The following is a 13870-nucleotide window of genomic DNA, read 5'->3' on the forward strand; positions in this document are numbered from 1 at the left end:
ACGAGTTCATCAATTCTTTCCACTGTTATTATTCATTATATTGATTGAAATAGCAATAGTATAGTGATAGTAATAGCAATGGTAATAGTCTAAGTAGTAAGAGTTAAGGAAGAGAATTTATTATCAGCTTGCAGAAATTTAATAGGAGAAAGGAAAGTGAGATTTAATAAAAGAATTTATTTACAAATAAGCGAATTTAATCGGCAAGAGTTGTGTGAATGAAAAATGAAGTATTAAACGTTAGTGTTTAATAAATGGAGTTACGGATAAATAGAGAAATATAGTTTTCTTCTATCTACCAACGTATAGAGAAGTCATATTTCAAGCTTTAGAAACAAATGTGCCCCAGGTATATATTTATTATATATTAATTTCCAATTTGTTTTTTAAACTTTGATGAAATAGAGTTTCAAATTGAAGCTAACGATACTTAATTTTGAGGATAGATCACGGCTGTGAGTTCGAATCCTATTAAACGGATTGCACTCGTCAGTGAAATTGCACTAACTAGCAGGTTTACCGTTATGCTATGGATTTCTAATAAATAAAATAAAATATTAGAAAAAACGTATTTCTAACAAACGAAACTAACTAATTTCTCCAACTACAAAAGTTTCAATTCTAAGAGAGTTATCAATTTTTAAGACGAACAGAATTCTAGAACATATCCATAAAACATATCAATAAAGCGTATCATTGTTTACATCAAAATGAAATCTTGCTACGAACGAGACTATAGTCATATTTAATAACAACTATAGTCAGATGTTTGAAGAAAATATAGTATTATATTATCGTTCATGATTTATAGTTTGTATTATTTAGAAGTTGGAATTCATAATTTAGAATTTGTAATTTAAAATTCATGTATCAATCACCATAAATTACTTGGATATTATTTGCAAAAAGTTCTGGCTTTATATAATACGAATTTTGTTTGTAGATGCTGTTGCGCAATGTCTATGGGTCAAGCGATGTCATCAAAGCGGAAATTCATAAAGCGTGATCAAAGTTTGCTTAACGAACGGGGTTTAAATTATATTTGGCGGTAATTAATCAATGTTTCAATTTGTTGAAGTGTCTGACGCGTCCCGGATAATGTCGAACGCCTGGAAACGTTTGGAGTTTGACGAAGTTGCGGGACAATTTGCGGAACCTCGGATCGATTCATGCCCGTTTCGAAATTAAATCGCAAGCGTGGCTTAAAAGAGAGCAGAATGGTGCAACGATGATCAGCGATGATGGATTTCTTCTAACGAGAACAAAGCACGGAAAACTTTTAACTGTTTGCAGGAGTAAAACAATCTTCGTTTGAAATTTTTCCCAATACTTTTGTACCAATATTAGAAGAAGATATAACAGATTTCAACTTTATATCGAAACACGTTTCATTTCCATTATAATTACTATTACTAAAGAAAAGATATTGAAACTTGCTAAAAATAAATTGGGAACAAAAGAACAAATCTCTCTCTCTCTCTTTCTCTCTGCATCAAGCACTCAAGAATTTAGATTCCATCAATTTCACGAGATAATAAGGAAGTAATTAACTGCATAAAGGTCCCATTAAGTAAAGCAGAATATTATTTTGTTAAGATACAAGATTGTAGTATTAAAATGGCAGACACATTGCACAGGCTTGCTACATAAATCAAAGCCATGAAAAGGAGTTTCTATGATATAAAAAAAGAATATGCTTCAATTTCTTCAAACTTCATGAAATTATAGGATTGAAGCCAAGTGAAAGAAGATACAGCAACGAAGGAGAATAGCAAGCAAATACAATATTACAATAGTCTTTACAATATTAAAAAGCAGATTTATCCAGTTTAAGAATCACATGATAATAATAAGAATAAAAAACCAGACTGCAAAAGGAAATGTTGCATTAACAAAATGCAGATCCAATTCAATCGTTTAGGAAAGGAATTCAATGATGTAAATGAATTAAAAGCAAATTCTAAATGATAAAATAAATTACATTAACACTATAATGATAACACTTCATGAGTTAATTACTTACGTTTGTTGAGCCATTCTATACAATAGATTTTTAACTAAAGTAAAATAAAATAGGACAAAATAAAATAGCTCGCCCATCCAAGTATAAGCAAACAGTTAAAAGCCAAGCTCAAAAGACTATTTCTTCATAATCAACGTATCAGCTCACCCGTAGCCGAGCCAGATGACGATGATTCCGTTTGGTTAACCATCTTCGCTCCCTGCAGTTGCTTCATTTGACCAACACCACTAGGTAACAATGCAGGCTTGTTCGCCATAGAATTTGTCGACGACGAGGGCTTCACGTCGATCTCCTCCATCTTCTCTCGAATATCCTTCGTTTCTGTATCATCTGATTTTCCTTGATTCTTGCTTAGACTCTTCTTCATACTGATCTCTTGGTTATTTGTATTCTTGTTTGAAGAAACAAGTTTGTAGTTTATATCCTCTCCAGCATGGACTGTGTCATAGTATAACGTCGAATCTAAAGAAACAGAGGAAGAAACTGATACAGTGGTTGGCTCGTGTTTGAGGAATGATCTGCTATGAATGGAAGGTGAAGGTGAAGATTTCTTTTATTAAAGCCGGTTCTACTGGGTTTAATACGATTATTGGATTTCATGCGTTTGTACTGAATGTTTATGTTATGAAGTGATAATTCCTACCGCATTTGTTACATTGCATTTATGCGCCCATTACATTAAAGAATGCAAGAATATAAAAAATAAAGTGACGTACTGTTTAAGAAATGAAAGAAATTTCTATTTAGATTCGATTTTTGCATGAAAACTGAAATTTATTGATGAGATATTTTATCAAACGTCGAAAACAGTCGTAAAATACTGCTCGCTGACTCAGAACTAATTAATAACAAAAATTACTTTTATATTCATCAACTTCTTCAGAATATAAAATTAATTTCGTGTAACTTTATAGTTAAAAATCAAGCGTAATTAAATCAGCTGTATCAGTCAAATAATTAAAACCAATTATTTTTTTTTTATAAAACAAAAAGATAAAGCATCGTATGAAAAAAGGTGTATTCTATGCCTTTAAACTATAAAAAATAATTGTAAAAATCGTTGCACGCAGAAGAAATAATTGTACACGTGAAATTGGTAATGACATAATGCAAAATCATCCAGATGTTCGTGCGTACAGAAACGTTCAAAATAGAAGGTAACAATGTTGTTTGATGGTAGCACTTTGACTGCCGGAAGTTTCTTCCCGTGTACGGAATCGCTGGACAAATAGAGTTTTGTCACGCTCGCTTAAATTTATCGCGACATTACCTAGCTCGGATGGTATCGTAAAGAGATAATCGTCAGACAAATGTAAAGAGAAATGTAGAAGAATATCTGTGTTGCTTTCTCCTCGCTTTTCACGAATTACAGAAACTTACGATCTTTGACAAATTTTCATCGAAGACTATTTCATTTTCATCAAAATAAATGTCGGAGAAGAGTCAGGAACAGGGTTGTGGGCGTTTGATAGACCTCCCTTGGAGTTGGCCATCGTTGTGTTATAACGAAGATACGACCTGATGCTACGAGTATGGACACTACCGATTCGACAATCAACAGCGGTGGTTGGGCACTTGCGATGTTAGTGACGTTGGTCTTAGCTTCGATGACGAATCCACGGTCAACGGGATGAAAGATATACTTACTCTAACTCAAACTCACTGATCGTCAGGTGCTGCTCTCTTCGTCGGTGGGATCTCAAGAAAGAACGAATTTTCGTCCCAATGATGCCACAGAGGAAAACTATGATGGGGTGTGTCTAAGGACACGAGATCATCGGATTCGTCGAGTATAGCCCTCGTTCCGAAAGTAAGGGAAATTGACGTCGCTGTCAATTGGTCAATTTGGGACAAAGATTGTCTGTCCGTTTGGAAAATCTTAATTGCCGGAAAAATCCAGGTTTTATAGCGGGTCCTCGGGCTAACTGGACATGTGCTGTGTACATGCCTCAACATCAGGTATTCATTGTCCGAAGGAACCGCTAGAATGTTTTACTGTCAAGTACCTCTATTGGTATTTCTTTTAATGAGGGTCATACTATAACTCCACACCTTTGTTAGGCGAAGCGCCGGTTCCGTTGACCGCGGCTACGTTCGGCGACTGATGGTCGCCTTGAGCCCAAGTTTATTATCACAAATCGCAAACAAGTACAATTGGGCAGAATGAGGGCAAATTGTTTAATTACGACTGTAAACTTTGATTACAATTTTACGGATTTTCCCGAAGTTCCAGAGGGAAGGCTCCGGTGTCCTTTCATCTCCGACATAAATATATGCACACATACATATAGAGGTAAACATCTGTTTTAATTATTTCATAAATTATCTTCTATTTCTGGACACGGTATAGGAGTATACAGGCGAAAAAAAAAAAAGATAAAATCTAAAGAGAATCTCGAAATTAATTTAATTTGAAATTACCTCCTTGTAGCGCATTTGTAAAAATTATAAAATGAAATAGAAACGTTTGAGATATGGAAGCGAGAGAAGTTGTAGACATTTTTATAATTGGAAATTTATAATTGGGAAGTTCGAAATTACAGCCTTATTGCGTATTGTTAAAAATTCGAAGAAAAGAGAGGAAAGTCGGTGATATTGAAAAAAAAGGGTTCAAAAATTCTTTGATTTGGAAATGTACAATAATACAAATAAAGGACGTGTCACCGAGAAATTAAAATAGGTTTCGGGAGTGCGAACGAAGCACAATACAACGTTGGAATCGGTTCAGTAAACCGATAAACGAAATATATAGCGCGCTATTAAATAAGCCTGTCAGCAAACGTAGAATACGAAAAGATATACGATGACACAAGGTTAAAGACTCAGCACGACGTATTTTAAATAGGTATATAGTTGAAGGTAAAGAAGACAGGAAACTTCGTCGTAATATTCATAATCTATATATAGCGAATAGTAACTAGAAAAACAAAACAATTAGTCTTGAGACGAAGCAATGAAATGTTGTTTTGTCTAGAGATAAAACATGTGTTAGAATACTAAACAGACTACTAAACGCTGGAGAACTAAACTGTATGAAAATATTAAATAGATTAAAAGCTTAAGAAGAAGTTATTATGATTTATAAAAAAGATACATTATCATAATGGTATTCAATTTCTTCAAGCATGACACACAAAGATAATAATCATAACGTTTCAACACAGAATCCAATAATGTGGATTGATTGAGAAAAATGATGTATAAAATATTTTAACGCAACGTTGACTCTTAATTGCGTAAATCAATGGATGAAAAATCATTTGGATATTATAAACAATTAAGGAAACGAATATTTACTTTGTATTAATTAGATATTAATGTAAAAAAAAATATGGAATAGAATATTTGCCCTTGTAATCGATGTAAAATAATTTATATTAAACACAATATTAGAAAGCAATATTAGAAAACTTTACGTTGTACGTATCTGTTTTATTAGGAAATTATTAACTACTTAATCACTTGGCAGTGTAAAAATGTTGCTCTTTTTACAATTTAATTAATAACCTTCAAGTTTTACATATGTATAACAAGATACTTCGAATATGCATTGCTTAGTATTAAAAAACACGTGAAACATCCATTTCGAATTATACTATTCTTTTTATAAATATTAAGCTTTTATTGGATAATTACGTTCTGATCCTAATAAATAGTTCACTATTAGAGTTAGTTTTCACAAATACCTCAAAATTGATCTGACAAACTAACAACATAAAAACATTGACAATAAAAGAAAAATCGATGAAAAATACATAAAAGAAACATATGGTGCTTTATTTCGCGATCATGAAAATGAACGTACTTTATCAAAACTAATACACAAAGCTGGCGTGGGTAGAGTTTGAATCACTCTATGTGGAAATATTAATAAAGCTAATCGGTAATCAAACTGAATCGCGTGGGTGGGAGTAAAAGACGAGACGTAGAAACGCAACGGCGACACCCAAATCGTGTTTCGACCTCGAAACTATCTTCGAAATATTCCAACGAATTGTTCAACGTGTTTTAACAATTTCGATCAAAGGAAGAATGGAAAAGATAGATACGCGTAGACGGTGGACGTTTTCGTGAGATAATACCGCGGCGCTTAGCCGCGCGGTCTTGAGCTAACCTCAAAAAGGTGATCGACGATCGTGAGCCGCATGTCACGACAGAAGACGTAGGTGTCCAGTCTTCGCTGCACTATACCGCTACGTCGTTAACTTAGCAGGAGACGTGGCCAATAATAAAATCACCAAGGATAATGAGAGTTCTTTGTCGAGTGATAAGGAAGCAAGTGGACACAAAGTGACATTCACCCTTCGTACACATATACTCACGCGCGCGCACATTGACGCCATGCCCTCTTCCCCACTCTTTCTTGCTCGTTAATGGCGTGCGATCGAGCTGCCATCTGGTGGCTTCTCATGAATTAATGCTCCGAAATTTTCGGAATACAGTAGTGCCACGTTAACTGACCTGTATTGTACTTCAATAACTGACCATCGATATCCCCACCAGTTGTTGCAACTGGTTTCGTCGAACGATTCGAATTTTCCGCTACATGCATACGTTTGAAACTATTTGAAGTATTTCTGGAGCACGTTACTACATATATACCAGAGTCCCTTTCAGGATCGTGACATGTCAAAGTGGAGACGCCTCTTCGTGTGTTTTAATAATATACAGGTTAATATAGGTTAAATTTTTATGAACACATTGTTAACGGTATACTGTGAAATAAATTTTAGTTTTCGCATAGTTTTAGAAAATATGTCAATGTTTATGAAATGAAAAATTCATTCGATTAACATCTCCTATTTTTAAAATTTCGATTCACGTCTCCCGTCAACAATGTGTTAATACGGCAATTATATTTAAGTGGGAGTTAAGAGGGATTTTATACATCGTAAAGATTGTAAGTATAATGACAATTTTCAAATAAGTTTTATAGTCTAAAATTTGAAGTGTTTCTATAAAATCTATACGGTTCTGGGCGCGGCTGGATACAGCTCCTTAATTGTACTACATTGTTTCTACCTAGTACATGTATATCAAGTAAGTAAACAAATGTCTTTGGTATCCGTATCTGTTTTCATAACCAACAGAGAAGGTTTCTCGGAATTTTTAAGAAATGCACCTGTCTCAGTAACTAGCCACATTATATCCCGACTCATGGTCCTTTAACGAAGCTAGACTGTGTACACTGAACATATTTTTATTGAAATTTTAGAATGAAAGATACAGAAATGAATGAAGAAGATCAAAAATAGAGAATAAATGAACAGATAAAATGAGAGAAATATCGTATAAGGTAGTTGTAACTAACATTTAATGTAACGTGTAACTAAATATGTATCTTTGCAGTTTGTATTGAAAATGTATACGTACATGTTTAAAACTAAAACTAAAACGTTTAAAACCGCATGGCAAAAATCAAGCACAAATAAACATTTAAAATCGCCTATCGGTGTAAAATTAACGGCGTCAATTACAGACGTCTTATTAATCCAGTAAATAGAGAGCATTAAAACAACTTACATAAGGATAACGAAGACGTATTACATAAAATGGACAAGAACATTGTCAACTTAATATATCTCTCTATATATAATTAGTATTCGATCTTATTGTCATATAAATACTTTTTTGATAAATTTATATAATAAATCTAATACACATATGAATCTAGATAAGATAGTATATTCTTTTAGCATGATATAATAACATTAGATTTTTTAATACTGTAATCGTAATCTATAATGGAACATACTGAAAGGTTATCAAATTGATAATAAAAACATCTTATCGACTAATAAAATCTGTCTATAGAAATTGCGATACTGTATAAAGTTAATTTAACATTATAATCTTCGTAAATCCAACCTTATACAATATAAAATAGTGAAATTTCCACGGAAGTTGTAACGTTATATAGAATTAGTTTAACATTATAATATAATTGACGATTTGTCATAATTCTAGACTTGCGATACGAAATGCTGAAATGTTACTAAATCAATAATACAAAAATTCGGGTTTTGAGGGGCTATTGAAACGTAATATCAACACAGAGCGTATCTCGCGAAGTTATGAACATCATATCGTAACAGTAATCTATCCATCGCTGCTAGGCAGCCATCTTACAAGTGTATCCCCGACCCGTTAAATATTTCTCCGATGCATAAAAGTAAGTCCCAGGCCGGCAAGCAACTATAGCGTTTGCGCGGATCTCGTATAATCAGAACCGGTGAAGGTATAAGTGGTGTCAGTCGACTACGAGCGTTGGGGAAAGCGACGTCATACGAGACGCGGTATTGCACTGTCGATAAGTCGTGACTTAAATCAGCTTAATTTTCGTAAAGTGTCATATGATACTGAATTACACATTAATATACAACGAGTAATTCCAGCTGACTCGTCAAATAAAGTATAATAGCAGAATAGTAAGTAAACGTATCAATTAGCCGCGTACATTCTATAGCCCAACTATTAATCATCAATTTATACGTTGAAATAGCGAAACAGTTTCCTACAGTCGATCTCACGCGAGCCTTCGTAACTTTCGTCGAGTACGTGCAACGAAAAAATCTATTTAATAAAATTCATAAACGAGCTATGCGGAAGTCAAACTGATCGACTCCCATCGAAGGTAAAATCATTTTGTATTTCTGAAAACATCGAACAAATTATAAATTGTATATTCTAGTACTAAAACGAAGAATTTTTCAGAAAGCGCGGTCGATCAATTTGACTTCTAAGTCACAGAAATAATCTATCGCTGGAACGCTCGCAGAGACTCAACCACCGTTACGCGAGTAACTTCGTGACTATGCTCGGCTAGCCTATTACAAACGAACCCATTTGACGAATCATTCTGATTGATAACACCTCTAAAAGTCAGTTTTCACATATTGCTTGTTAACGGAATGGAAGCAGAATTGCGCTTACGGCATGCGAACGACTTCAAGAAGAAGTTTCGATGGAAAACGCTTAAGCGTAGCCAACCGGCCTGAAATGCGGCGCGAGTTGATTTCCGGCCCGACGGATACTGTCAAACTCTCATGGCTTGGTAGCTGAGTAGCCTTGATGCGTAACACCTCAATTACATCATTATCGAGTCTGTCAGCGCGCTAAAATTATTGCGTCGCCGGCATTCGTTCACTTTCAACGAATTTGTTCAAATGTGCGTCGCGTACTCGCGTAGATACGTTTAGTGTTCGTCCCTTAAGGCGTCCGTGTACGCCCGATTAATCGATAAACTGACCGGCGTTTCCCATAAAAGCGGCAAGCTGACACAGTGAGATAATTGCACAAGGTCAGTCCATTAATCAACATTGACATAATGGTACATAAACACAGAGAAAGATAACGATCCTGGTGTTTAGACTGACAACGTGATTCTTATCAGAAGGGATAATAATAAAATAATCCTTGCTACACGATTCAAGCCAAATTGTCTAAAGCCTTCTTTGATGACTCTGACGGATTGAAATGAATTAATTGTACATATACGCAATTATAAGTTGTCCCGCCCTGTATTAAATTACACGCTGTTAAAGCATTATTAACGCGACGCTACGATCTCTTTCAATGACCATTAAACGACGTAATGATAGCGACGTTTATATAATTTATAGTAATTTGCTCGATGTTTTTTATGTGAAATATGATAAAGAAAACGTGCGATGGACTAGTAGCGATTGTGCTAAAAGTCGTTCAATCGTTTTCTTTTCTCCTTGAATTCTTCGGAAGTTTCATGTAATATCGTGTAAAGATATTTTAACAAAACAATTTTTTATTGCCTCGAAGCAAGGACATTTGGTGTTGCAATTTCCGATCGTAAAATATTTCCATCAGTATTTGCAGTATGATTTTATTGAGAATGTCTGTTTCTTATTTAAATGTTCTTTTTATCTTCTCTTCTCTATGTCTGTTTATGCAAATATTCAAACAGGCCAGTTAGCGCAAAAATAACGTAATTCTCAAAAATAAGCATGTAACATAGAACGATATAAGCAAAAGATGAAAATGGAATCTGTTGTTCTCGAAATGATATAATTTTTAAATTTAGAGTTTTCGTCTGCAAAAATAGATAAAGTATTCTGGCATGTTCTTTCATATTTAATGTGATTTAATTATAAATAATTATACATAATCATATGAATGATGCGATATAAATATTTAATAGTTTTCACTATTTAATAGTTCTCTGTAATATTTATTGTAATTTTTATTTGCCATTATAATTTTTTCTCTGCGTAATCACAGAATTAATCTGATAACTTGTAACAAATTACATGATCTTTTATATTTATCTTCTGTTATCTATTACGTTTTACGAGCTTCACTCGCAATTAAATAAAGTAATATTTCTATTTTTTATAGTATAACGATAGTAATTGACATAAAGTATTTACGTTTTTCCTAGATAGATGTCAACTAAACACAAAGATCAGGGGAAAATGCAGCCTAAAGGACAAATATTGAATGCAATTCATCGACTAATTGAATTCATTGGAAAATGGATATATACCTTCGTTGCATTCTTGAAGGGTCCTGCAGAGTCTCAACCTCCTATAAAGGATCTAACGCTTTTACACAGTGCAACTACTTTAGCATTAAAAATTCGAAATAAACAGGTAAATTCATTGTGTTCTTCCAATCCAAATCAAATCTGTTTGCAAATGACTGTAAGATAAGTTCTAGACACTTGTAAAATAATAAATTAAAATGATCGCAATCTCTGTTTATTTATTAATAAGTGTTTATATACAAATTACAAGTGAGCACATATGATTACAGTTAACTTCACAAGAAGTGGTACAATCATACATAGATAGGATAAAAGAAATTCAACCAATATTAAATTGTGTAGTGGAAGATCGCTTTGAGGACGCCCTCAAAGAAGCAAAACTGTGTGATGATCTTTTGAAATCTGAGAATGCTCCATCTCCTCAAGTATTAGCTGAAGAAAAACCCTTCTTTGGAGTGCCTTTCACAACAAAGGTAAATCTTACTTCATGAAGTATGCAATGGACATCTTACGATGGTTTTATATGTATATTAAAACAAATGTAAATTTTTTTGATTACAGGACTGTATTGCAATTGCTGGAATGAAACAGACAGCTGGTTTAACCATTCGTAAGAACGTTGTTTCTGAACATGACGCAGAAGTGGTTAGGTTAATGAGGGCTGCTGGAGCCATCCCTCTGGCTACAACGAACGTGTCAGAATTAGCCATGTGGTGGGAAACTTCTAACTGTTTATATGGAACTACAAAAAATCCTTATAATACGAGACATATTGTCGGAGGTTCCTCCGGTGGTGAAGGTTGTATACAAGCTGCAGCTGGTTCGCCACTAGGAATAGGATCAGATATTGGTGGTTCTATTCGTATACCGAGCTACTTCAATGGACTTTTCGGGCACAAACCTTCTACTGGAATGGTTTCGAACGATGGCCAATACCCGAGTGCACAAAGCGAAGACCAAAACAGATTGCTATCTATTGGCCCTATGTGCAGATACGCACAAGATTTACTGCCTACTTTGAAGATTCTTGCGGACAAGAACGCAGATATGTTGCATTTGAACGAAAAAGTAGACATTTCGAAGCTTAAGGTACGGATAGAATATTTATATTATAATCATTGGTCGTATGTAGTATGTGATAAGTATTTATTTCAATTTAGTTTTATTATATGGAAGACGACGGTGGCCAATACTTCACGTCTCCAGTTGAGTCAGAGATAAGAGAAGCCATGAGAAAGGTAGTTCAATATCTAGAGAAAGCTCATAAAATTAAAGCGACTAAGATCCACATAAAAAAAATGAAAAAAAGCATCGCTCTCTGGATGGCCAATATGAGTTGTAAAGACGAAAAAGATTTTACGTATGAATTGTCGAACAGAGTGGGTCATATAAATTTATGGTGGGAATTTTTGAAATGGACACTGTTCCTGAGTAATCATACATTGATAGCTCTTCTTACTGCCACGTTTGAAAGATTTGCCGTGAAGCATGGAAGCGATAAACACACGAAATTCATACAAGAAAGTAAAGAACTTTATCGAGAATTTCAGGTATGATCTCGTAATGAATTATTGATATTTATGAATTATATCAATGATCTCTTATCTTTTATAAACTACTGATGCAATATGATGTACATTCACAAGTGCCTGTAATGTAACTCATCAGGATTGGAATTGGCTCCTACCTTCTTCGTCTTCCTTTCTTACTATTGCGTTACGGAACAATACTATTTATTAAAATGGACGTGATTTCTTTCTCGAGTATTTCGTGCGAACTGGTCAGACTATACTAGTTTGTCTTTCACGGTATCACGAGTTATTTCTAATAAGTAGAAGAAAGATATTGCTCTGCATGCAGAATGAAATTTTTTCCATCCAATTATTAAAGATCTCTATTATTTTTGTAAATATCTTTTCATCTTGTAGTTGTATTCACGCGACGAGAAAACGACTGACTAAAGTTGAAGCATGTATCCAGAAATATCCGAACTTTTATCTTTTTCCTAAATCAATACCATTACTATGCTTATTGTTAATATTTATTTCTAATCAATTTTCTTCGAATAGGATATTTTAGGTGAAGACGGTGTGTTCCTATACCCAACGCATCCAACTGCGGCACCAATGCACTACGAACCGTTGATTAAACCATTCAATTTTTCATACACTGGAATTATTAATGTTTTGGGCTTACCTGCTACTGCGTGTCCTTTAGGTTTGAACAAACAAGGACTTCCTATTGGTATACAGGTATAAGCTCTGGACTATTAGTATTAATGAAACTAGAATGGTAAAATAAGAATTTTAGTATCATATGTAAATTGTATCTTACAGGTTGTTAGTGGCCTACATCAAGATCGTTTAACCATAGCCGTTTGTGAAGAACTAGAACGGGGTTTTGGAGGTTGGGTACCTCCAACTATTGTAGCTTGATACGATACGTGTCGCTTAGACAATAATCCTGTGCGTAATACGATGCATAAAGTTTCTTTTTACCATGCCCTGTCATCATCATTTTTCGAGAACTAACTTACACCTGATTAATCGATACCAGCCAATTACTAAGGTAAAGTACAAACATTTATCCAAAACGCAGATCTTTCAAATACTTCGAAAAAAACTGAGAAAGGACTGAGAAGGAACTGAGACGAAGCTGAGAATTCTTACGAGTATACATAATATAATAAATACTGAATTTTTTTTTATCGGTTTGTGTAACCGATTATAAACTAAGTCTCGCCGAATACGCAAAATTGTGCGTAATAAATATATACTATATGAATATATGAGATGTGCGTATATTTATATTTATAAATTGATGTTAAAAAATTCATTTTTCTAACAAAAATCATGTTGAAGGAAGTAATAACATTTGTATATAAGTAAACTACTACACTGTATTTGATTACCGTTTTTATATACCTCATCATAGATCTCTATATAGGGTTTTCTATTTTCATACAAATTGACAGAAAGAGAGAGAGAGAGAAAGGGAGGGAGAGAATGTGTGGATGGACGATATAGAGAAAAAAACCAATTACATGGTAGTAGGATGCTTTTGATAATGATGTGATAAAGTATTAAAGTTTTATGTTTATAATGTGTATTGATGTTAATATATCGTATACATACATATATATTTTATATACTAAAGAAATAAATTTTTATTTCTTCCCCATTATTCTATCACAACTTTTCTTTTACCAATGTGAACCAATGTGAAAAATGAACATTTCTTAATCTATAATTTTGTTGATTTACTTTATGATGAAAATTGTAAATATTTTTCAATTTGTTGTAATATAAAATAAATCCAAAGAAAAATCA

The 13870-nt window shown here is 33.8% G+C and overlaps 2 protein-coding genes across 27 annotated transcripts in view; one reads left to right on the forward strand and one right to left on the reverse strand.

Annotated features, from left to right (window-relative positions):
• LOC126864702 (cytochrome b5 reductase 4) overlaps positions 1-6480 on the reverse strand; it is a 30983-nt gene extending 24503 nt beyond the window's left edge. For 9 of the 15 annotated variants that reach the window (XM_050616280.1, XM_050616278.1, XM_050616276.1 and 6 more), the window contains exon 1: positions 2171-2317. Coding sequence is in view for 4 of the 15 variants with exons in the window: in XM_050616270.1 (XP_050472227.1) it covers positions 2171-2390 (220 nt within the window). In the remaining 11 variants the exon portion in view is untranslated. Of the gene's footprint in view, positions 1-2170; positions 2486-3670; positions 3769-6137 lie in introns of those variants that run through there. The other 6 variants (XR_007689307.1, XM_050616269.1, XM_050616270.1 and 3 more) reach the window with 5 other exon arrangements.
• A 65-nt stretch (positions 6481-6545) lies between these two features.
• LOC126864704 (fatty-acid amide hydrolase 2) lies at positions 6546-13724 on the forward strand. Of its 12 annotated transcripts, none has more exons than XM_050616285.1 (9): positions 7915-8451; positions 8526-8657; positions 8738-9323; positions 10437-10647; positions 10811-11014; positions 11103-11630; positions 11702-12091; positions 12611-12793; positions 12878-13724. In XM_050616285.1, exons 4-9 carry the CDS (start codon positions 10441-10443, stop codon positions 12974-12976), a joined length of 1611 nt encoding a protein of 536 aa, XP_050472242.1. In that variant the 5' UTR covers positions 7915-8451; positions 8526-8657; positions 8738-9323; positions 10437-10440; the 3' UTR covers positions 12977-13724. The 12 variants fall into 12 exon arrangements, 11 of the variants coding, with proteins under 11 accessions (XP_050472248.1, XP_050472249.1, XP_050472244.1 ...); XM_050616286.1 differs by having other exon boundaries at positions 7916-8451; positions 10441-10647; XM_050616291.1 differs by lacking the exons at positions 7915-8451; positions 8526-8657; positions 8738-9323 and adding exons at positions 6546-6694; positions 6757-6923.
• Positions 13725-13870: the final 146 nt, after the last annotated feature.

Source organism: Bombus huntii, chromosome 4, assembly GCF_024542735.1.
Source record: "Bombus huntii isolate Logan2020A chromosome 4, iyBomHunt1.1, whole genome shotgun sequence".
Lineage (NCBI taxonomy): Eukaryota > Metazoa > Arthropoda > Insecta > Hymenoptera > Apidae > Bombus > Bombus huntii.